The 25,422-nt window shown below is 47.9% G+C and overlaps 1 protein-coding gene, 1 long non-coding RNA gene and 1 pseudogene across 2 annotated transcripts; 1 reads left to right on the forward strand and 2 right to left on the reverse strand.

The window, feature by feature from the left end:
• The first annotated feature begins 443 nt into the window (after nt 1-443).
• LOC116482157 (uncharacterized) lies at nt 444-14,843 on the forward strand. Its single transcript, XR_004251778.1, has 3 exons — nt 444-535; nt 10,218-10,317; nt 14,297-14,843. It is a non-coding gene; the product is annotated as an uncharacterized LOC116482157 (long non-coding RNA).
• On the reverse strand, nt 9,997-21,113 carry CBR3 (carbonyl reductase 3). The gene is made up of 3 exons (XM_032175369.2): nt 20,709-21,113; nt 18,272-18,379; nt 9,997-10,497 (listed from the first exon to the last, which is right to left on the reverse strand). The coding sequence occupies exons 1-3, from the start codon at nt 20,995-20,997 to the stop codon at nt 10,061-10,063; spliced, it is 834 nt and encodes a 277-aa protein (XP_032031260.1). The 5' UTR covers nt 20,998-21,113; the 3' UTR covers nt 9,997-10,060.
• A 1,731-nt stretch (nt 21,114-22,844) lies between these two features.
• Nucleotides 22,845-23,426, reverse strand: LOC116482156 (small ribosomal subunit protein uS4-like; annotated as a pseudogene).
• Nucleotides 23,427-25,422: the final 1,996 nt, after the last annotated feature.

Here is a 25,422-nt window from a genome sequence, read left to right on the forward strand (position 1 = left end):
CTTGGGGGCGGGGCTGGTAGGCGGGGCTGGACGCCTGGAGGCGGGCTCAGGGGCGGAACCTGGAGGTGGGCCATAGGCGCGCGGGGGCGGGGTTTCCGCGGGCGGGGCGGAACTAGAAGACGTTGCCTGCCCGATGGAGGCGGGATCAAGGGCGGGGCCTGGAAGTGGGCTGTACGTACAGCGGCGGGGCCTGGACGGGCCGGCTCGGTTGGAAGGCGGGGCCTGACTCATGAAGGCGGGATCAAGGGCGGTGCCTGGAGGCGGGCCATAACGACAGGGGCGGGGCCTCGAAGGGCCAGGCTGGACTGAAAGGCGAGGCTTGACTCATGGAGGCGGGATCAGGGGCGGGGCCTGGAGGTGGGCCATAGGCGCGGGGGCGGGGCTTCAGCTTGGGAGCCGGGCTTGGGGAGGGCCCCGGCGTGTTGGGGCGGTTCAGTCGCCGCAGCGGCTGACTGAGGGAGCGGGAGTCTTCCTTAGCCTCCCCGCTATGGGCGTCGCTTCGTAGCCGGGCTGCTCCGGGAAAGGCCTCGTACAGGTGAGCGGAGCGGCGTTCGCGCCTCACCTGGGGACCCCCGACACAACCGAGTGGAAGGGGACATTGGTCAGTGCCCGCCCAGGGTCGTCCGCGCGTGTATCGGCCCTCGGAGGTGCTTTGGAGTCACTCACAGAAACGGAGAAGCGGGGGCTCCTCGAAGGGTGCGCGGCACCTGGTTCACCCCATCTTTTCCCTCTGGGCCATCTCCAGCCCAGAGGGAAAACGTGTCCAAGCCCTCCACACACGTTTGGAGCGCAGGGGGCGCGGCGGGCTTGGGACCCCCGCTAAGTTGCCCCAGCCCGCACGGGCCTCAGGTTTCCGACCCTGGGCGACAGGAGAGATGAGATCATTTCTACCTGGACGGAGCTTGTCACGTGGACTATGGCTCAGGAAAGAGACCTTGACGTCAACCTTAGAAAGCATTCATATCTCCAGACAATCCCGAGCCCCTGCCTGCCATCCTCTCGAGCGCTGGGACCTGGACGGTCCAGTCCGACCGCTTCAGGGCAGGACGCACCTGAGCACAGGCCCTGTCCCCACCCAGCTGCGGCTCCAGCCAACCCGAAGTGGGCCACTTGTGGATGAAGGCTGTCATTTCTGCAGTGGCCTCACTCCTTTTAACCCCCGAGCGTCCTTTAGAAATGATCAGACCGGGGCTGGAGTTCGTGAAGGCGAGGCAGTGGTCAATGAGCTTGGGAGGTGGGGGAGCTCATGAGCACCTGGAACTTGTTTAGAACACTTGGTGTATATACGTGTTTCTAGGGAGGGGGTATATTATCAGCTTCCAAAGTGGATCTATCACTTCCCTGGAAACACTAAGAATATTTTAATAGTTTGGGATGCTGGACCTGTGGCCCAGCCAGGCTGCCGATCCTGATTTTGTCTCCATTTGGCATATACCAAGTGCCCCACATGTAAATCCTCTCATGGTCAATTTGAAGAATAGTCTTAAGATAGAAGCAGAGAGAAACGAGAAGATTGAGCCATAGTTAGCAGGAAAAAAAAATTAATTTCATGAAAATTGATTTCTTAATGAGAATATGATAAACTGGTTTTACAAAAGCAGCAAACAAAAACAGCAAAAACAAAAAACCAAGAAGATAGCAAGCAGGTGAGTTTTTTTTTTTTTTTTTTTAGGTTCTTCAAATCCTAGTCACACTCAACACTGCACTGAACAGAGATGAAAGAACGCTTTACACTTAACATTGAAAAGAGAACCAGTCTATTTGTGCCAAAGCCACCATGCACATACAATCTGTGCCTTGTATTCATATACTACCTATCTGTAAAGGACTCCAGGTGTGTGTGTATGTGGGGGGGTTAATTTAATTTTGACAAATTCATTTGTAAATCATCATTTAAAAAACTCAATTTATAATTGACAGTATACTGTCAATTACTGTATACTGTATACAATATACTGATAGTGACAGGATTGACAGTAAATGTACAACATTGAGGTTTGAGTATTCTGGCCGAGCCCAGTGGCTCACGCCTGTAATCCCAGCACTTTGGGAGGCCGAGGCAGGTGGATCACCTGAGGTCAGGAGTTCGAGACCAGCCTGACCAATATGGTGAAACCCTGTCTCTACTAACAATACAAAAATTAGCTGGGCGTAGTGGTGTGCGCCTGTAGTCCCAGCTACTGGGGAGGCTGAGACAGGAGGATTGCCTGAACCTGGGAGACAGAGATTGCAGTGAGCCATGATCGCACCACTGCACTCCAGCCTGGGTGACAGAGTGAGACTCGCATCTCAAAAAAAAAAAAAAAAAATTAGTGTATTCTGACAAGAAATCTGTTTTCTTGGATCAAGTTGTCTTGTCACACTTAAAAGTCTACTTAAGTACGTTCATCAGTTTAAGACATGCAGAAACAGCCATGGTCCTTGCAAAATAATACTCAAACCAAGTAAAGCATTTCAACTTTAATTTAAACCCGAACTTTAATCCTTACCCCTCTTGACGGTAAAGAAGGCATTATAAATCAGAACCCACTGCATTATCTGGCTCAGGCTGTTGCACCCGGTAGAGAGATTGGCCAAGTAAATTCATTCTTAGTTTTGATATGCAGATATTGGTGACCCTCTAAGCCAGTGTCTTCTTTTTTCTTTCTTTTTTTTTTTTGAGATGGAGTCTAGCTCTGTCACCCAGGCTGGAGTGCAGTGGTGTGATCTCGGCTCACCACAACCTCCGCCGCCTCCCAGGTTCAAGCGATTCTTCTGCCTCAGCCTCCTGAACAGCTGGGATTACAGGTGTGCACCACCATGCCCGGCTAATTTTTTGTATTTTTAGTAGAGATGGGGTTTCACCATGCTGGTCAGGCTGGTCTTGAACTCTTGACCTCAAGTGATCTGCCAGCCTCAGCCTCCCAAATTGCTGGAATTACAGGCGTGAGCCACCGCACCAGGGCTAAGCCAGTGTTCTGGCTTAGAACATAGAAGTTAGTTCTATAAACTAACTTCTACTCCACTCATCTTGATAGTAACCACTGTTCTCTGTTGGCTTCTGCCTCCTTTCCCAAAATATCTATTCCCTTTGCTCTCCCCATGTTCTTAGTGGAGAAGTCCTGTGCAGTTCTGTACTTGATACCGCATCCACTTTGCAGTTGACTTGAAATAACAACTAAACCTTTGTCATTGACACCTGTTTCGTCTCCACACTGCATCCTTCTTCAGATTCTTGGTCTGTCACAATCCTTGTTGCTGTTCAGTAGGTGAAGGAAAAGTCAAAGGGTTGAGTCTAAAGCTGATATTGTATGTAGGTGTACCACACATGCAACAGTCTAGAAAAATCTATCACAAGGCTGGGCCTGGTGGCTCATGCCTGTAATTCCAGCATTTTGAGAGGCCGAGGCGGGATGATCACCTGAGGTCGGGAGTTCAAGACCAGCCTGACCAACATGGAGAAACCCCTTCTCTACTAAAAATACAAAATTAGCTGGATGTGGTGGCACATGCCTATAATCCCAGCTACTTGGGAGGCTGAGGCAGGAGAATCGCTTGAACCCAGGAGAGGGAGGTTGCAGTGAGCCGAGTTAGTGCCACTGTACTCCAGCCTGGGCAACAAGAGTGAAACTCTGTTTCAAAAAAAAAAAAGAAAAATGTATCACAGAAAAGCTGATGTGGAAAGAACCACTGGCTCCCTCTGGTGTCTAAAAAAACACATTGTATTAGCCAGGTGTGGTGGCATGCACCTGTACTCCCAGGTACTTGGGAGGCTGAGGCAGGAGGATCACTTGAACCAGGGAGTTGGAGGTTGCAGTGAGCCGAGATCCTGTCACTGCATTCCATCCTGGGCAACAGAGTAAGACTCTGTCTCAGAAAACAACAAAAACAATATGAAACAAAAACCACATTGTATGAGATAATCCATTTAAAATATGCTGCATTTAAACCATGTTTCATTTCTCTATGGAAAAGTTCACATATAGGCTAACTTGGGGATCTGTTAATAATAACCATATGACTTATACTTTAAGCGTAGTCTAATTTACACTTAGATTTAATGTATCATCTCCCTTAGTTTTTACACCAAGAGAGTTACTACTCTCTAGACTCATCAGTGAAGCTGGATCTGCCAAGCACTAGAGACCACAGGACTTTGTAGTCAGTCCTGGATATGATCCTGGCTTTAGCTCTGAGATCTTGGGCAAGTTAATTAACCTCTCCAAGCCTTTATTTCTTCCTTTGAAATATGATGTTGATTCCTACCTTAAAGGATGCAGTGGTTTCAATGTGTCCCCTAAAGTCATGTGTTAGAAACATAATCCCCAAGGCAACAGTGTTGCCAAGTGGAACCTTTAAGATCATGAGTGAAGACTCTGCCCTCATAAATGGATTAATACCTTTATCAGGGGGGCGGATTCCTGATAGAAGGATGAGTTTAGTTTGTACCTTGTGAGCATTCTCTTGCCCTTCTGCCTTCTGCCATTGTAGGAACACAGAAGCAGGCCCTTGCCAGATGCTAGTGCCATGCTTTTAGACTTCCCAGCCTCCAGAATTGTGAGAAATAAACTTACTTTTTTTTTTTTTTTGAGACAAGTGACAGAGTCTCACTCTGTTGCTTAGGCTGGAGTGAAGTGGCATGATCATAGCTCACTGCCGCCATGAACTCCTGGGCACAAGTGATACTCCCACCTCAACTTACCAAGTAGGTAGTACTAAAGGTGAACATGATCACACTTGGTCAATTTTTATTTTTTGTAGAGATAGGGTCTCTCTATGTTGCCCAGGCTGGCATTGAACTCCTGGCCTTAAGTAATGCTCCCACTTTGGCTTCCCAAAGTTATAGGATTATTGGCATGAGCTACTGTTCCCAGGCAAATTTACTTTCTTTATAAATTACCTAATTTGTGATATTCCATTATAGTAACACAAAATGAACTAAGGCAAAGGACTGTAGTCAGAATTACCTAAAACCATGCTGGGAAAGCATTAAGCAGGACATATGGTCTAATTTGCCATAGGTTCTCAATTCATGATTTTTTCTCCTTTTGATTCCAAGCGCAATTGTTTTTTTTTTTTTTTTTTCCTACAGCATAGGGTGAACCCCCAACATCTGAGACAGGTCTCAGTTAATTCAGAAAGTTTATTTTGCCAAGGTTGAGGATAGGCAACCATGACACAGCCTCAGGAGGTTCTGACAACTTGTGGCCACGGTGATAGGGGCACAGCTTGGTTTCATACATTTTAGGGAGACATGAGACATCAATCAATATGTGTAAGATGTACATTGGGTCAATCCAGAAAGGTGGGACAACTCCAGGTGAAGGCGGGACAGCTGGAAGCCTGGAGGGGACTTCCAGGTCATAGGTAGGTAAGAGAGAAATGGTTGCATTCTTTTGAGTTTCTGATGAGCCTCTCCAAATGAGGCAATCAGATATGCATTTATCTCAGTGAGCAGAGCGGTGACTTTGAATAGAATGGGAGGCAGGTTTGCCCTAAGCAGTTCCCAGCTTAACTTTTCCCTTTAGCTTAGTGATTTTGGGGCCCTGAGATTTATTTTCCTTTCACAATACTGTAAAACATGTTAATGCACTTCTATTAGTTAGGTTCCTTTTGATTGCAAGCAACAACTACCCAATTCAATATAGCTTATGAGAAAGAAAATATATTTTAAGGATACAAGGTTATCTTGGAGCATCTCTGAGAATTCAAGATTTCAGGAATGATCTAAGGACAGGGAAGGGAGTTTCTCTTTGGGCCACTTTTTTTCCCCAACTAAGACAGGGTCTCGCTTTGTCATCCAGGCTGGAGTGTACTGATACAAACACGGCTCACTGTAGCCTCCACCTCCCAGGCTCAAGCAATCCTCCTGCCCCAGCTCCCCAAGTAGCTGGGACTACAGGCATGTACTGCCACACCTGGCTAATTTTTGTATTATTTTGTAGAGACAGGGTATCACCATGTTACCCAGGCTGTTCTCAAACTCATGAGCGCAAGCCATCCACCTGCCTTGATGTCCCAAAGTGCTGGGATTGTGCTGGCAGGAGCCACCACACCTGGCTTAAATGCTCCTCTTGATGGTTGGCCTCCTTCTCCAGCAATGGCTGGCTCCCTCTGCTCCTTAGGCACATGGGGTGGGAGGCACAGTAACAGCTCTGATCCAATCCAACTGGTTCTTTTTAGAGGAAAGACCTATAGCTGGAGCAGTCAGCAGAGGCAAGGTCACCTTGTGGCTGCTGCAGCTGCAAACATGGGAAGGAAGCCGGTGGGGGGGGGGGGGGGGGGGGGGGCGGGCAGGAGATCATATTTTGGAAGAGGGTGCTGGGCAGACCATCCAATAAGGGCCAATGGCAGCCCTTCTCTAGGAATGAGAAATGTCATTCTGACCAGCAGTTGACAATTAAGGGTCATCCAAATGAGCTACGTGCTTATCCTAAAAGGATTGGCTAGAGACAAAAGAGGAAGTGGGTTACACACTTACCCAAAAAGGATTGGTTAGAGATGAAAGAGGAAGAAGAAATAAAAAGGACTGGCTTATTTCCTCATGCACTTCCTGTCTGTAACTTTGTCAGGCAGAGCCTGAAGTGCTCTGTGGTTCCTGGGCTATTGCCCATCATTAGCAGGACTGGAGTTTGGCTGCAGAGGGAGGCGAGAGTACAAAAGATACTCAGGAAGCTGATTGAAAGCCATTAAAATGTTTTTAGAGCCAGGAAAGGAGACATTAAAATGTCTTAGGAGCTGTAGCCTGAGATGAATACTATAAGAGCATGTTGGATTTAATCCGTGACATACAAATAGGCTAAAGGAAGTTTTCGTTGTTTTAGGTTTTTTTTTTTTTTTTTTTTTTTGAGACAGGGTCTTGTCCTGTCACTCAGGCTGAAGTGCAGTGGTACAATCGTGGCTCACTGCAGCCTTGACCTCCCAGGTTCAAGTGATCCTCCCAACCTCTGCCTCTGAGTAGCTGGGGCTACAGGTGTGCACCACGCCCACCTAATCTTTTTTGAATTTTTGTAGAGAGAGCGCTCGCTATGTTGTCCAGGCTGGTCTCAAACTTCTGGGCTTAAGCAACCTGCCTGCCTTGGCTTCCCAAAGTGCTGGGATTAGAGGCATGAACCACTCCATCTGGCCTGAAGACGTTAAATGCAATCTAGGTGGGATTCAGATTTCCCCCTACCCCAAGTGGATAAAAAAGTGGGTGCAGGCTGTGAGAGTTAGACTGACATTTGAGGTGCTGCCATTGTAAATCAGAGAGGCAAGAAAAACAAATAGCTACACACTGTGATGAACCAGAAATAACCAGGTCATCCCGTGCAGTTCAGTTCCCCCAAACAAAAGAAACTTGAGCATTCCCATACTTCACTGATTCCCTAAAGAAAAACAGCATTATCTCTAATGACTGCAGTGCTTACCTATGTCAGGGGATATGATGTGACCTTTGTGGATTTGATAATCAAGTGACAACATTTCTAATTTCACACAGTGAGCAGCCTATCATAAACTTGGTAACCTTGGCAAATTTGTAGTTATTTCCCTTTGTGTTTTTTTCCATCGTTCAATGGATTCGTTTTCTTTTTAAGTAGAGACAGTGTCTGGCTCTGTCACCCAGAATGCTGCAGTGCAGTGGTACGACCATAGCTCACTGCAGCCTTGAACTCCTGGGTTCAAGTGAACCTCCCACCTTAGCCTATCAAGTAGCTAGGACTACAGGTGTGTGCCATCATGTCTGGCTAATTTTTGTTTGATTTGTTTGCAGACATGGAGGCCTGCTGTGTTGCCCAGGCTGGTTTCAAACACCTGACCTCAGGTGATCCTCCTGCCTCAGCCTCCCAAAGTGCTGGGATCAGAGACTTGAGCCACTGTGGCCAGTAGGAATTTAAATTGCACTGAATTTTTTTGTTTGATTAGCCATTCTTGCCAAAGCCTTGACACTCTTGCAAACCTTTGCGAGTACATTTCTTCTATTTCAGAAGACTCCTTGGTCTCCAAGTCTTTTTTTCTACAGGGTGTAACCAGAAGCCAGGAGGCCTGTTGCAAAACCAATCCCATTTGAAAGCAGGGAATGTGAACTCACCTATTGTCATAAAGATTATAAAAGAGGCAGTGGCTCACTCCTGTAATTCCAGCACTTTGGAAGGCCAAGGCAGGCGGATCACCTGAGGTCAGGAGTTCAAGACCAGCCTGGCCAACATGGCGAAACCCCATCTCTACTAAAAATACAAAAATTAGCCAGGCATGGTGGTACACGCCTGTAATCCCAGCCACTCTACTCAGGAGGCTGAGGCAGGAGAATTGCTTGAATCTGGGAGGTGGAGGTTGCAGTGAGCCAAGACGGCACCACTGCACTCCAGCCAGGCAACAGAGTGAGACTCTGTCTGAAAAAAAAAAAATTATAAAAGAGGGTGGGTGCGGTGGCTCTTGTCTGGAATCCCAGCATTTTGAGAGGCAAAGGAGCGAGGATCACTTTAGTCCAGGAGTGCAAGACCAGCCTGGGCAACATAGACCCTGTCTCTACCAAAAATTAAAAAATTATTTGGGCATGATGGCACATGCCTGTAGTCCCAGCTACTTAGGAGGCTGAGATGGGAGGATCACTTGAGATTTTAGTCATGGAAGTCTCTTGCCCTGGAGGTCGAGGCTGCAGTAACCCATGATCGTGCCACTGCACTCTAGCCTGGGCAACAAAGCAAGACCCTGTCTCAAATAAAAAAAAAAAAAAAAAAAAAAAGGCTTAGAGAGTCACTGAAGAATCACCCTGGGCTGTATGTAGTTCACAGCGGGTGTGCATAGGTTAAGGAGAAGACATCTGCATGTGTTTTAGCAAAGAGAGAAAGTTGCGTGGCTGGGCAACCTTGTAAACATTCTGGGAAGGAATGCAGAATGCAAAACCCAGCTGAAAAATCTAAAAGAAATCATGTCCCAATTAAAGAAGGTATTCCTCCTGAGTCTGTCAAGCTCTACTACTTTTAAGTATAAGAACCAGCCGGGTGTGGTGGCTCATGCTTGTAATCCCAGCACTCTGTGAGGCTGGGGTAGGCAGATCACTTGAGGCCAGGAGTTTGAGACCAGCCTGGCCAACATGGTGAAACCCCATCTCTACTAAAAACACAAAATATTAGCCGGGCGTGGTGGCGGGCGCCTGTAGTCCCAGCTACTTGGGAGGCTGAGGCAGAAGAATTGCTTGAACCCAGGAGGCGGAGGTTGCAGTGAGCCGAGATTATGCCACTGCACTCCAGCCTGGGCGACAGAGTGAGACTCTGTCTCAAACAAAAAAAAAGTATAAGAACCAATAAAAATAAAACAGAATGAGATGCAAAGAAAGCTTGCAGAGCTAAGGAAATAGAGGATAAAGCATCACCCTTACAGAATCAAAAAACTGGAAACAGCAAGGAACAGCTGGAAAATGGCTCCATAGTTCTAAAACCACTGGATATGCTAGTGGTTCTAAGTGCAGTCCCAGGACCAGCAGTGTCAGCACTACCTGAGAACTTGTTAGAAATGCAGTGAATTGGTGTGGGGAGGGGAACCAGCAATCTGTTTTAATGAGCCCTCCAGATGGTCCCGATGCCCATTAAAATTTGAGACTATGTTATTCTCCATCTCAGGCTAAAGAGTTGGGCATAGCAATGTTGTTCAGCTCCAGATTCCATAACTAGACACCTTTCTCCCAGGGAGATTCTTAGGAACATTCCTTTTCAAGAACAGAAAGAGGCCGGGTGCGGTGGCTCACGCCTGTAATCCCACCTCTTTGGGAGGCCGAGGCGGGTGGATCACCTGAGGTCAGTAGTTCGAGACCAGCCTGACCAACATGGAGAAACCCCGTCTCTACTAAAAATACAAAATTAGCCAGGTGTGGTGGCACATGCCTGTAATCCCAGCTGCTCGGGAGGCTGAGGCAGGAGAACAGCTTGAACCCAGGAGGCAGAGGTTGCAGTGAGCTGAGATCATGCCACTGCACTCCAGCCTGGGCAACAAGAGCGAGACTCCGTCTCAAAAAAAAAGAACAGAAATAATCAAACCACAGCATCAATTCATTCATTCATTCCACCAACATTTATTAAGCATCAAGCTCCGAAGCAGACGTTTACCAGTTTTGCACAACTTTGTCATGGACCAGCTGGCCTTGTGGCTCAGTAGCATCTGGAGGCAAGAGGGCCAGGTAGACAGGGGTCTCAGCCCCCTCCTCCACAGTCCTGATGCTGTCTTTCCCATCCATGTCTGTCTTCACTTGTCCTGGGCAGCACGCATTCACCAGAATCCTGTCGGCTTTCCTCTTCTCATCCAGACGCCTGGCCAGGATTCTCGATAAGACCGTGACCCCCAACTTGGACACCCCATAAGGTGAGTTAGGCCAGCCTTCCCTCTCATGCACCTCATTTTTTGTGTCCTCCACAAACTTTTTCATGAGATCTACCAGGTCTCCTTCTGTAAGTGTCTCACTGTGGAACTTTTCCTGCAGATCTTCACTGCAGTTTTCAAAAGCCCTTAAACACTGTAAACTACTGATATTCACCACTCTCCCTGAAACAGAATGACAAAAATATGAAAGCATATCACAGAGATACAACCACTGGTTGAATATACCAAACATATAATTGAGTCTTGGTGCAGGTTTTTTTTTTTTTTTTTTTTTTTTTGAGACAGAGTCTTGCCCTGTTGCCCAGGCTAGAGTGCAGTGGTGCCATCTGGGCCCACTGCAAACTCTGCCTCCCGGGTTCAAGCAATTCTCCTGCCTCAGCCTCCCGAGTAGCTGGGATTACAGGCGTGAGTCACCACATCTGGCTAATTTTTGTATTTTTAGTAGAGACAGGGTCTCACCATGTTGGCCAGGCTGGTCTTGAACTCCTGACCTCAAGTGATCCGCCTGCCTCAGCCTCCCAAAGTGCTGAGATTACAGGCGTGAGCCACCACGCCCGGCCATTGTGCAGGTTTAATTGCTGATTAAAAACAAAAAAGTGACTGGACACTGTGGCTCATGCCTGTAATCCCAGCACTTTGGGAGGCCAAAAGGAGTGGATCACTTGAACCCAGGAGTTCAAGACCAGCCTGGGCAACATGGCAAAACTCTGTCTCTACTAACAATAGAAAAATTAGCTGGGTGTGGTGGCGTGTGCCTGTGGTCTCAGCTACTCAGGAAGCTGAGGTAAGAGGATCACCTGAATCCAGGAAGTAGAGATTGCAGTGAGCCGTGATCACACCACTACACTCCACTACACTCCAGCCTGGGTGACATGAATGAGACCCTTTCTCAAAAAGTAATTATCAAATTTTAAAAAAAATTAAAAATGTGACTATTGAAGGCATAAAATCTGTGCACCCATGGGCTTTAATATTTTTTTGGCCCTATTCTCCGAAGGGGAAGAACACACCTCCATCAGCGAGAGGGGCTCCCTTTCTCAGGGATTCTCGGAGAGATGGGTAAAGTAGTAAATTTGTAGATTCCCCAGGCAGTTTTATTTTTACTTTTACTTAAATTTATTGATTTATTTTTCAAGACGCAGTCTTGCTCTATCACCCAGGCTGGAGTGCAGTGGCACAATCTTGGCTCACTGCAACCTCTGACTTCCGGGTTCAAGCAATTCTCTTGCATCAGCCTCCCAAGTAGCTGGGACTACAGGTGCCCACCACCACGCCCAGCTAATTTTTGTAATTTTAGTAGAGACAGGGTTTTGCCATGTTGGCCAGGCTGGTATTGAACTCCTGACCTGAAGTGATCTGCCCACCTCGGCCTCCCAAAGTGCTGAGATTACAGGCGTGAGCCACTACACCCGGCCTAAAATTTTTTATTTTGTTTTGTGAGACAGAGTCTCATTTTGTCGCCTAGGCTGCAGTGCAGTGGCACAATCTCGGCTCACTGCAACCTCCGCCTCCCAGGATCAAGTGATTCTACTGCTTCAGTCTCCCAAGTATCTGGGATGACAGGTGTGCACCACCATGCCCAGCTAATTTTTGTATTTTTTTTAGTAGAGATGAGGTTTCACCATGTTGGCCATACTGGGCTTGAACTCCTGACCTCAAGTGATCTGCCTGCTTTGGCCTCCCAAAGTGCTAGGATTACAGGTGTAAGCCACCATGTGCCCAGCCCGCTGGCAGTTTTATAAAACTGCTCCTCCCCAGCATACACGCTCCAAGTACTTATAAACCTGCTTTCCAAGGGACAGTGCTCTCACCCTGAGGACTAATGCTCTCAATTTCCTAGGCACACCCAATTTCCTAGGACCGTGGGCAGCCACCCCAATTCCTTAGTGCCACAATCAGCAGTAAGGAATCCCTGGGGATGACTCTGTCCTTCATTATGGACACCTCACATGTGGAATGGGCTGTTTTTCCATCCTGGTTTTTATTTCATTACTTTTTTTTTTTTTTTTTTTGAGACAGAATCTCGCTCTGCCACCCAAGCTGGAGTGCAGTGGCATGATCTCGGCTCACTGTAGCCTCCACTTCCCAGGCTCAAGTGATCCTCCTGCCTCAGCCCCACAAATAGCTGGGACCACAGGCACACACCACCACGCCTGACTAATTTTTGTATTTTTCATAGAAACGGGGTTTCTCCATGTTGGCCAGGCTGGTCGCAAACTCCTGAGCTCAGGAGATCTGCCTGCCTCGGCCTCCCAAAGTGCTAGGATTATAGGCGTGACCCACTGCATCCGGCCTGATTTCATTACTTTTTAGTCCCTATTTGATAATATTAATATTCATTAAATTATGAATTAATATTCATGTTGATCATAATTCACAGCTACTAAATTGTGCCCATAGAAACAAATATGTAGGCCAAAAATTTTACAACAATTTGAAGTACTGGTGGAAATCCAAAAACCAGTAAATGTGTTAATTTACACGTTTCATCAGCATCAAACCCCACTAATTTTAGTGAGTTCTTTTATTATGTATTATTCTGAATGCATATTCTCTGTGTCCAATAGGGTCTCTAGTTTTTTTTTTTTTTTTTTTTTTTTTTTTTTTTGAGATGAGCCTTGCTCTGTCGTCCAGGCTGGAGTGCAGTGGCGCGATCTCGGCTCACTGCAACCTCCATCTCTCGGGTTTAAGTGATTCTCCTGCCTCAGCCTCCCAAGTAGCTGGGATTACAGGTGTGTGCCACCATGCCCAGCTAATTTTTGTATTTTTAGTAGAGATGGGGTTTCACCATGTTGGCCAGGCTGGTCTCAAACTCCTGACCTCAGGTGATCTGCCTTCCTCGGCCTCCCAAAGTGCTGGGGTTGCAGGCATGAGCCACCACACCCGGCCGGATCTGTAGATTTTATTTCATTTTCTGAATGGCATTCCCCACAGGTTCCCATCGTAGGAGAGCTGCACATTTCTTGTGGACCCCAATCCCACAAGAGATACCCTCACTCTGTCCTTGGAAACTAGCACCTCACTCATCCCCCCAGGTACCTAGTACTGTTCAGTATTTCTTTCCTTCCTTCTCTCTCTCACTTTCAAAGATGAAGTGTATGTATGTATTTCCTAACTGTTACAGAGAAGTTGCAAGAATAGTTCGATAAATACCCTATGCCCATCACCTAAGTTCACTAATTGTTAACATTTTGCTATGTTTGCTTTTTCCCTCTCTGTCCCTTTTTCTCTCCAAGTTGCTGATATCATAAACCTTCATCTTAAACACTTTAGTATTATATATGGTAACAAGGGCATTCCCCTACGTTACTACAGTTGTGACCACATGCAAGGCATTTATCATTATACAACACTATTATCTAAAATACAGCCCATATTCAAATGTGTCCAAATTGTCCCAGTAATGTTCTTTTACAGTTTTTGTTTGCTTTAATCTAGGGTCCAAAGTAGGATCATGGATTGCATTTTTTTTTTTTTTTTTTTGAGGTGGAGTCTCACTCTGTCCCCCAGGCTGGAGTGCAGTGGCGTGATCTCGGCCTCCACCTCCCAGGTTCATGCCATTCTCCTGCCTCAGCCTCCCAAGTAGCTGGGACTACAGGCGCCCACCACCATGCCCGGCTAATTTCTTGTATTTTTAGTAGAGACGGGCTTTTACCATGTTAGCGAGGATAGTCTCAATCTCCTGACCTCATGATCTGCCCGCCTCGGTCTCCCAAAGTGCTGGGATTACAGGTGTGAGTCACCGCGTCTGGCCCATGGATTGCATTTAGTTGTCACATCTCTTTCATATATTTTAATGTAGAGTAGTTGGCAATGACTTTTTTGAAAACTGTAGACCATTATTTTGTAGTATTTCTCGCAAAGTAAATTGGTCTGCTTTTCTCATGATGAGAGTCACATCAGTATTTTGGCCAGGAATACTACATCAGTGATGTTGCATTCTTCATTGCTTTCTAAACAGCTTTGTTCTCAAAAACTTGGTGGCTACAAGGAATTAAATGTAAAAGGGAAAGGAAGAAAGAAAAACACAGATCATAGAAGCTGTGCCTTCGAGGAAATAAATCCTCTTAAGGGGAGGAGGTGTCCTCTTTGATCTGAGGGCACACCTCTGGGAGAGAGGCCAGAGGCTGACAGTCAGCCTCGTCAGCCAGATGGGTCATCAGCCCTGGGAAGGGCTGCACCCGCACCACCCTCCACTGAGGTCCAAGTGGCCCCACCAGTCCCGAAACTCCTGCTGCCTTACTCTAGAAAGAGTAGGCAAGTAGCGCCCTCTAGTGGCTTAGTAGTTACTTGGCCTATTTACTCAGAACCTTGAACAAGCAAGCAAGTCAAATACAGATGGTCCCTGCCTTCTGAGGGTTCCACTTAGGACTTACTGACTTCACTGACGGTCGAGGAAACGACATGCATTCTGCAGAATCTGTACTTGGAGCCCCCATACAACCATTCTGCATTTCACTGTCAGTACAGATTCAATAAATTACATAAGATACTCAACATTTTATGATAAAATAGGCTTTGTGTTAGATGACTTTGCCAGACTGTAGGCTAACGTAAGCGTTCAAAGCACCTTGAAGCTAGGCGAGGCTGACCTATGGTGTTTGGTACGTCAGATGCGTTAAATGCATTTTTTGGTTTTTTTTTTGAGACAAGGTCTTGCTCTGTCTCCCAGGCTAGAGTACAGTGGCACAATCATAGCTCACTGCAGCCTCAACCTCCTGGGCCCAAGCGATCCTCCCACCTCAGTCTGTTGAGAAGCTGGAGCATGCCGCTATGCCCAGCTAATTTTTAATTTTCATTTTTTGTGTAGAGATGGGGTCTCCCTATGTTGCTCAGGATTAAGTCCATTCTTATGATATTTTCTCTTTCTTTCTCTCTCTGTCTCTCTCTCTTTCTTTCTTTCTTTTTTTTTGAGACGGAGTGTGGCTTTGTCGCCCAGACTGGAGTGCAGTGGCGCGATCTCAGCTCACTGCAAGCTCCGCTTCCCGGGTTCACACCATTCTCCTGCCTCGGCCTCCCGAGTAGCTGGGACTACGGGCACCCACCACCACGCCCGGCTAATTTTTTTGTATTTTTAGTAGAGACGAGGTTTCACCATGTTAGCCAGGATGGTCTTGATCTCCTGACCTCTTGATCTGCCCGCCTCGGCCTCCCAAAGTGCTGAGATTACAGGTGTGAGCCACTGTGCACGGCCACAAAAACTTCTTAACCTAAAAAGGTGAATGGTGAGAATTGTACTTGTACTCTTGTGCTTGCTCAGTTTCTTAGTGGGATGGGATTGGAGAAAGCCTGCAGGGAGAACTGCAGGTGCTCTGAAGGGGGATAGAGTTTTAAAGGTATCTTTAATACCTTGCAGCTGTCAAGTTCCCATTCAAAAATTTATCTGGAGAAAACTTCCCAACACTGGGTAAAAGACATCCCTATAATGGCTGCATCCCTATGTAGCCACAAAAAAAGATAAAAGCTTTCTGACCAAATCTGGAGAGAGCCCCAGACATAAGGAGTAAAAAAGGCAAAGTGGCAAACATTGTATGAAATGTTACCTTTTGTGTAAAGAGGAGAGTTTTTAAAATGTGCATTTATATTGGCTCAGATTTGCATTTAGAAACTCCATCCCCTTTCAAAGCACCTGCAGTTCTCCCTGCAGGCTTTCTACAATCTCATCCCACTAAGAAACTGATAGAGTACAAGTGCAACGCTCACCATTCACCTTCTTAGGTTAAGAAGTTTTTGCGGCTGGGTATGGTGGCTCAAGCCTGTAATCCCAGCATTTTGGGAGGCCAAGGCGGGTGGATCACCTGAGGTCAGGATTTCAAGATTAACCTGGCCAACATGGTGAAACCCTGTCGCTACTAAAAATACAAAAAAATTAGCTGGGTGTGGTGGTGCTCGCCTGTAACCCCAGCTACTTGGGAGGCTGGGGCAGGAGAATCTCTTGCACCTGAGAGGCGGAGGTTGCAGTGACCTGAGATTGTGCCACTGCAGTCCAGCCTGGGCGATGGAGGGAGACTTTGTCTCAAAAAAAAAAAAAAAAAAGTTTTTGCATCCAGAGATAATTTTGTTTGTTTAAAGGGACGAGAGTCCATGTTTTCCAGCCTGGTCTTAAACTCCTGGGCTCAAGTGATCCTCCTGCCTCAGCCTCCCAAAGTGCCAAGATTACAGGCATGAGTCACCACACCCAGCCAATAATCCTTATTCAAAATGTTAAATTAAGAAAAGCACACTACTTCTGGCCAGGTGCAGTAGCTCATGCCTGTAATCCCAGCACTTTGGGAGGCTGAGGCAGGTGAATCACTTGAGGTCAGGAGTTCAAGACCAGCCTGGCCAACATGGCAAAACCCTGTCTCTACTAAAAATATAAAAATTAGCCGGGCGTAGTGGCACACGCCTATTGTCCCAACTACTCAGGAGGCTAAGGCAGGAGTATCCCTTGAACCCAGAAGGTGGAGGTTGCAGTGAGCTGAGATCCTGCCACTGCACTCCAGCCTGGGCAACAGAGTGAGACTCTGTCAAAAAAAAAAAAAAAAAAAAGGGCACATTTTTAATAAGAACCACAGTTCTAAGAATCCACAGTTAACTTCTTGGGGAAGAAAATCCTCAAGGAAGCAAGCTTCCCTGTCCCCCAGCACAGCTGTCATTTCACACTTCAGATTATTTGCTAATGGCTATCTCCCCCACTAGACTCTCAGTTCCACAAATGAGATGGTCCCTGTCTGTAATGCTCACCATTGTACACCCAGATCCCAGCATAATGCCTGGAATATGGCAGGCACTCCAATATTTGTAGGAAAAGTATAATAGTAACATTTATTGAATACCTGCAGGTATAGGCAAGATGTTTCCTAATAAAGAAAATTTATTTAGGGCACAGTGGCTCACACCTGTAATTCCAGCATTTTGGGAGACAGAGGTGGGTGGATCACTTGAGGTCAGGAGTTTGAGACCAGCCTGGCCAACATGGTGAAATCCCATCTCTACTAAAAATACAAAATAAGCTGGGTGTGGTGGTGCACTCCAGTAATCCCAGCTACTTGGGAGGCTGAGACAGGAGAATCGCTTGAAACTGGGAGGTGGAGACTGCAGTGAGCCGAAATTGTGCCACTGTACTCTAGCCTGGATGACAGAGTGAGACTCTGTCTCAAAAAAAAAAAAAAATTTCTTTTGGATTTTCTGAATCAACTTGAGAAAGTTTGGTACAAGAAGAAAGGAATATAGGAAAAGTCATAATGTTAAAACAGATACCAAGGTCCAGAGATGAGCTAGATGTGGGCCCATCACCTTGGAGGGCTGGAGGACTCATGAGATTGACCAGAGGCAAGAGGCCTTTGGGGACTCACAGCATTCTATCATTCTAGGATTGAGTTCATGACATGGATTCCAAAAGCATTGTGATATGTCACACTTATCTTTGGAACTTAAAGCTAAGGCTGGGCATAGTGGCTCACGCCTGTAATTCCAACACTTTGGGAGGCCAAGGTGGGTGGATCACCTAAAGGTCAGGAGTTCGAGACCAGCCTGGCCAACATGGTGAAACCGCGTCTCTACTAAAAATATAAAAAATTAGCCGGGTATGGTGGTGGGTGCCTGTAATCCCAGCTACTCGGGAGGCTGAGGCAGGAGAATTGCTTGAACCCGGGAGGTGGAGGTTGCAGTGAGCCGAGATCACACCATTGCACTACAGCCTGCACAACAAGAGCAAAATTTCTTCCCACCACCCAACCCCCGCCAAACAAAACAAAACAAAACAAAACAAAACAAACCTAAAATGTTGGAGTGAGAAGCCAAACACTGTGGGAAAATGAAGCAATTTTCTATTTTTCCCCCTTCAGAGAAATAGCAACCCTGAGTGATTTCTGCAGGGCAGCCCTGCTCCGGGAAGCCTGTGGCCCACTTCTTACTGAGGGATGCAACCCGACTGTCCATACATTGGGCTTACCATGAGGTTTCATTATTGGCAGTAACTCGTTGCACATGTTTCTAGTGGCAAAAAAATTTGTCTTCAGTGTCATCTCAGCTTTAATGTCAAAGGGCATTGGATCATCACCTTTCAAAAAGAGAAAGAAACAAAAAGAAAGTCATATTTTTCCCCCTGAAACTCACATGACAAAGTGGATCCTAACTCCTAACAACTAAAGGAAAAACAAGTTAATTTTAAAACAATTTTTAAAAACGAGGTCGGTGATTCTCAGACTTTAGTGTGCATCCGAATCACTTGTAGAGCCTGTTAAAACACAGCTTCCTGGGCCTCACCATTGGAGTTTCTGATTGCAAAGGGCTGGAATAAGGGCTCCAGAATTTGCATTTTTCTTTTCTTTTCTTTTGTTCTTTCTTCTTTTCTTTCTTTCTTTTCTTCTTTCTTTCTCCTTCCTTCTTTCCTTCCTTTTTTTTTTTTTGCAGTCTTACTCTGTCACCCAGGCTGGAGTGCAGTGGCGCAATCTCGGCTCACTGCAACCTCCACCTCCTGGGTTCAAACGATTCTCCTGCCTCAGCCTCTGGAGTAGCTGAGATTACAGGCATGTGCCACCACACCCAGCTAATTTTTTTACTTTTTGCAGAGACGGGGTTTCGCCATGTTGGCCAGGCTGGTCCCCAACTCCTGACCTCAAGTGATCCACCCGCCTCGGCTTCCCAAAGTGCTGGGATTGCAGGCGTGAGCCATCGCACCTGGCCTGAGTTTGCATTTCTAAGTTCCCAGATGATGTGACAGCTACTGGTCTCCAGCCACACCTTGAGAACACTTGGCTTTGACTACCACTTCTTAAACTTAAAGGTGCATAGGAGGGAGTTGGGGATTCTGTTGAAATGCAGGTTTTTTTTGTTTGTTTGTTTTTGTTTTTTGAGACATTCTCGCTCTGTCGCCCAGGCTGGAGTGCAGGGGCGCAATCTCCTCTTCTTGCAACCTCTGCCTCCTGGGTTCAAGGGATTCTTGTGCCTGAGCCTCCCAAGTAGCTGGGATTACAGGAGTGAGCCACCACGCCCAGCTAATTTTTGTATTTTTAGTAGAGTTGGTGTTTCACCATGTTTCCCAGGCTGGTCTTGAACTCCTGACCTCAGGTTATCTGCCTGCCTCAGCCTCCCAAAGTGCTGGGATTACAGGCGTGAGCCACCGCGCCCATCGGAAATGCAGATTTTGATTCAGCAGGTGTGGGGCAAGGCGGGAGATTCTGCCTTGCCATGAGCACCCAGGTTTGCAGCTGCTGGTGGTCCATTCCCCACACCTTGGAAGGCAAGGGGAAGTCCCTCCGCCTGTCGCCCAGGAAGCCGCGTATTTATCCACCAATCTCTCAGCCCATGGCTGAGGGCTGCGTTGGGGGTGTTAATCCCCACTCCTGCACCCCAGCTCCCAGAAAGCCGGCAGGCTGAGTTGCCGATGCGGGTCAAAGAAAGTCTCAGGTCCCCATGCACAGCAATGCGGAGTGCCTAGGGCCAAAGGGATGGGTGGAGACTTCTGCTCCCCCATCCTTCATTTCACTCCCTCTTAGGCTTTTTTTCCCCACTAGGCTGGAGGTGAAGCCGGCATGTTTATTTCTCCATAGAATCTTTTTTTTTCAGACGGAGTCTCGCTCTGTCGCCCAGCCTGGAGTGCAGTGGCGCGGTCTCGGCTCACTGCCTCCGAGGTTCAAGCGTTTCTCCTGCCTCGGCCTCCCAAAGTGCTGGCATTACAGGCGTGAGCCACTGCGCCCGTCCTGTAATTTTCTTCAGTAGTAGTTAGAATAAGTAATGTCTTGATCTCCGCCCCTCTCCTTAAGGAAGTTGCTTTTAAGACCACACGCACGTATTTTATAACAAACATAAGCTCCCCGGGGGGAGGGAACGAGAAGGCTCGCTTCCTTTTTGCCAGAGCCTATCAAAGCTCTGCATTACACAAATTGTCAAGTCCACCAAGTGCAAGTGCGTGCTAATCCTGTTTTAGCGATTCATTTCCTTTCCCGAGCAAATGCCTCCGGGCATCTATGAATGCACCCTTTCAAGGAAAGCGAAAGCCCAAAGCGAGCGGAGACCTTTTCTTTGCAGAGAAAATGTTTCTCACGTTGGAAGAAAAGCTGATGAACTCTAGCAGGGCGTTGCCCCCTCCCAGGAGGCCAGTTTTCCTGCACACAGCAGTGGCTGACAGTTCGGGGAGGGCCCCGGGCCGCGCACAGGCCCGCACAGGCCGGCGGGTGGGGCGCGCTGTGTCTGTCGCCCGGGACCGCCTGGGGCTCAGCGAATCACGGAAAGCGAAAACTGCCTCGCGGGAGGCGTGGGCTGAGCGCATCCCTAGGGGCCGGCGCCACCCTCCTCGGTCACTCAAGTGGATGGGTGGAGAGCCTGCGTCTGGCCGCCCCGCACCCTCGGAGCGCTCCAGGGGGCCCCAACCCAAGCCCTGCACCTACTCTTGAAGGCGACGGCCGCGTTGTTGACCAGTACATTGAGCCCCCCGTACTCCTTGCGCAGGAAGTCGCGCAGGGCGCGGATGCTCTGCAGGTCGTCGATGTCCAGTTGGTGGAAGCGCGGGCTCAGGCCCTCCGCCTGCAGCTGCTGCACGGCCGCCTGGCCCCGCGCCACGTCCCGCGCGGTGAGCACCACATCCCCCGAGAACTGTCGGCACAGTTCGCGTGCGATGGCCAAGCCGATGCCCCTGTTGGCTCCGGTCACCAGCGCCACGCGGCTGCAGGACGACATGGCTGAGCGGGGCGCTCAGGGCACCTGCGTGGAGGGCGGACCGGGCTTCGGACCACCTGGGGCGCGCCCCGAGGAGCCCAGCTAGTGTCAATGCCGCCGGGCGCAGACTAAGTTCTGGGATCCAGTGCTGCGAGTCTTAAAGAAAAAGGCCCCGGCTTCGGTCCCTCCCCTCCTAGGAGGGGCCGTCTGTGCCTTGTGTTCCAATTCCCGGGCCCGCCCCCTGCCCACGCTGCGCCCTTCAGGATCTGGGCTCTGAGCCGCGGGGTGATCTGCGAGGTGTCCGAAGCCAAATCGGACCTTGATGGGTCAGTCGGGGGCTCCAGATTCATGACAACTGGACTGAAGAAATTATTTTTGGAAAACCCCAAAGTGAGAAAAACAAGTGCTGAGTAATTTTCTTGGGTGTGCGCCCATCATGCACTGCAAAATGCGAATGTTTGCTTTTTCCTAAGATGCAGTGACTTACTTAGACACAGTAACTGCTTCTCTGGACATAGGTTGCCTTGCTTGCTTATAAGGAACTCAAGGAGAGGGAATTAGATGCCCTGTGAGCGCACTTAGCAGGTGTGGGCAGGCAACATCGCTCTGGGATTCCCAGTGAATGTGCCCCCAAGTGGGAGGGAATGTTTTTATTTAATCCTACCTAACTCCTATGGGTGCTAAAAGTGTCTGCATTTAGGTTTGTCCAAGGAGGATATAGATCTATAAAGATCTGGATTGATCGTATAGTCTCACAGTGACATCTGTGTACCGGCAAAGAAAGTTAAACTGAAACCAAATTCCCAAAGGTGTGTCAAGCTGTGGGCACAAAATTAGAGTCTCGTCCATCGTCTTCAGTGTAAACTGAGTTGTTTGATCAGTGACTTTGAGATTTGGGGAGAACTATGACATCATCACGACTCAGCCTTTTCCATGCAGAGCTGGCTAACCCGCCTGTGCCTCTGTTACTCTGACTCCACCTTCTCTCTGAAGTCCTTACTTGAGGTTCCGGAGGTGGGCCCCTGCTGTGATCTCCTACTGCGCCTCCCCCAGTATTTCCTTCTTTTTTCTCCTAAAGATCATTTGGTCCAGGCGCGGTGGCTCACACCTGTAATCCCAGCACTTTGGGAGGCCGAGGCTGGTGGATTACCTGAAGTCAGGAGTTCGAGACTAGCCTGGCCAACATGGTGAAACCCCATCTCTACTAAAAATACAAAAATTAGCTGGGTGTGGTGGCATGTGCCTGTAATCCCAGCTACTTAGGAGGCTGAGGCAGGAGAACTGCTTGAACCTGGGAGGCGGAGGTTGCAGTGAGCAGAGATTGCACCATTGCACTCCAACCTGTGCAACACAGTGAGGCTCCTTCTCAAAAAAAAGATCATTTGGAACGTTGTTTTAAGGATACAGGGCTATTTAGGCTTTCTATTTCTGTGGGGTTTTTTTTGGTTTGTTTTTTTTTGAAATAGGGTCTTCTCTGTTGCCCAGGCTGGAGTGCAGTGCTGCAGTCATGGCTCACTGTAGCATCAATCTCCTGAGCTCAGATGATCCTCCCCTTTAGCCTCCTTAGTAGCTGGGACTACAGGTGTGCCACAGTCATGCCTGGATAATTTTTTTAATTTTTTTTAGAGATGGGGGTCTCACTGTGTTGCTCAGGCTGGTTGAACTCCTGGGCTACATTGATTCTCCCTCCTTGGCCTCTCAAAGTGCTGGTATTACAGGCTTGTGTCACTGTGCCTGGCCTAGTTCTTCTTGAGTGACCTTAATTTCTGTTTTTCACAATTTCATTTTTTTAAATAAAGCACTGATCCTGTTTTATCATTTGGCAGGAAAACAAGACAATCCACCAGCCCAGGAGGGGACATGCAGGCTTAATCCTCCTCCTCGTCATCTCTGGCTCCAGCCCCACCCTGGCCCTTCCTGGCATTCTTCCTCTTCATGTGGCTGGGGTGGCCACCCCAACAGAGAAGCAGAGGGAGAAGTCGATGTGCTTCTGGGAATCCAGGTGGACAGTGAAGAACAGGATATTTACCACCTGCTCACGGACACGGATATGACACTGTTGGATCAGCACATGAGTGTGGCAGATGGACTTAGCCAAGTCAAGCTTGAAGATGTGGGTCTGTAGGCATCTCTAAGAAATCATCGATCTTCAGGCCCAGGCTGTAATCCAGCTTCATCTTGCCCTTATCCAGCAACCCAGTGCGGACCAGCCACTGCAGCAGGGCAATGCCTTCGAACAGACGCCATGGGTCCTTCTCGTCAAGCGTCAGCAGCTCCCGGGCAGCCTTATGGATCTTGACCAGGGTAAATTTGACCCTCCAGACCTCACATTTGTTCTGGAGCCCATACTCACTAATCAGCTTCAGCTTTTGGTCGAGATGAGCTTTCTCGAAGGGTCTCTGCGGGGTCACATAAGTTTTGCGACAAACCCAGCTCTGGGCCACTGGCATGTTGGCTCCACTTGCCCATCTATGCCTAAGCGCAGGCCCTGGTCACTGAGAAAGAGCTCAAATTTTTTATATATTTCATCTAAGGTGTTGATTCTATTGATACCCTTATCCTTTTAATATGCCCTTATCCTTTTAATGTTGGTAATAATGCTACCTGTCATTTCTGAGACTGGTTTGTGTCTTTCGTATTTTTTTCTGATCTGTCTGGCTAGAGGTTCATCAATTGTTTTGATTTTCCTCAGACTTTTGGTTACAATGATTCTCTCTCTCACTCTCTCTCTCTTTTCCTGATTATATTAATTTCTGTTCTGATCTTTGTTTCCTTTCTTCTGCTTACTGGATTTTATTTGCTCTTTTTCTAGTTTCTTACTGTAAAGGCAGAAGTCATTGATTTGCATTGATTTGAGACTTCTTTTCTAATGTAGGCAGTAAGTGGTGTAAATTCCCTTTTAGTATGACTTTAGTGGCATCTCACATTGATATGTTTTCAATTTCATTCAGTTTATTTTTATTTTTATTCTTATTTATTTTTTGAGACAGTCTTGCTCTATCACTGAGGCTGGAGTGTAGTGGTGCGATCTCAGCTCACTGCAGCCTCCACCTCCTGGATTTAAGCGATTCTTGTGCCTCAGCCTCCTGAGTAACTGGGATGCACCCGCCACCACACCCAGCTAATTTTTGTATTTTTAGTAGAGATGGGGTTTCACCATGTTGACCAGGCTGGTCTCGAAGTCCTGACCTCAAGCAATCTGCCTGCCTTGGCCTCCCAAAGTGCTGGGATTACAGGCGTGAGCCACCGCCCCTGGCTAGAAGTGTATTTTTTAAGTTTCTAACTTACTTGGGGATATTTCCAGCTATCTTGCGATTGATTTCTAACTTAAATCCACTGTGGTCAATGAACTGACATTGCACAACTTAACTCCTTTTTAAAGAATTTCAGGCCGGGCGCCGTGGCTCACGCCTGTAATCCCAGCACTTTGGGAGGCCGAGGCAGGTGGATCACGAGGTCAGGAGATCGAGACCATCCTGGCTAACAGTGAAACCCCGTCTCTACTAAAAATACAAAAAATTAGCCGGGCGAGGTGGTGGGCGCCTGTAGTCCCAGCTACTCGGGAGGCTGAGGCAGGAGAATGGCCTGAACCCCGGGGGGTGGAGCCTGCAGTGAGCCGAGATCGCGCCACTGCACTCCAGCCTGGGCGACAGCGAGACTCTGTCTCAAAAAAAAAAAAAAGAATTTCAAAAGCTGAGAGAGATATTAAAGCATGTTTTATGTAACGATAATAATCTCAGAGAGAGAACAATTGAAGAACAGGAAGAACTGCAAGAACAAAATGTGTGGGAAGACCAAGCACGGGTGGATCCAAGAATCAGGTGGGGGTGTGGAAGGGGAAGCAGCACACCTCTTCTCTTGTAACAGAAGGGAAGGCAAAGTATGTGGGTTTAGACCCAAGAATGTTGGGGAAACTAAGGTCTTCCTGAGGGCATCTGTTATTGTGTCCGGAATTTGTGGATTCTTGGTCTCACTGACTTCAAGAATGAAGCAGCGGACCCTCGTGGTGAGTGTTACAGCTCTTAAGGTGGCGCATCTGGAGTTTGTTCCTTCTGATGTTCGGATGTGTTCGGAGTTTCTTCCTTCTGGTGGGTTCGTGGTCTCGCTGGCTCAGGAGTGAAGATGCAGACCTTCGCGGTGAACGTTACAGCTCATAAAAGCAGTGTGGACCCAAAGAGTGAGCAGTAGCAAGATTTATTGCAAAGAGGAAGAGAACAGAGCTTCCACAGTGTGGAAGGGGACCCGAGCGGGTTGCTACTGCTGGCTCGGGCAGCCTGCTTTTATTCTCTTATCTGGCCCCACCCACATCCTGCTGATTGGTAGAGCTGAGTGGTCTGTTTTGACAGGGTGCTGATTGGTGCCTTTACAATCCCTGAGCTAGACACAAAAGTTCTCCACGTCCCCACTAGATTAGCTAGATAGAGTGTCCACACAAAGGTTCTCCAA

The sequence above is a fragment of the Hylobates moloch genome, unplaced genomic scaffold, assembly GCF_009828535.3.
Source record: "Hylobates moloch isolate HMO894 unplaced genomic scaffold, HMol_V3 SCAFFOLD_14, whole genome shotgun sequence".
In the NCBI taxonomy this organism is placed as follows: domain Eukaryota; kingdom Metazoa; phylum Chordata; class Mammalia; order Primates; family Hylobatidae; genus Hylobates; species Hylobates moloch.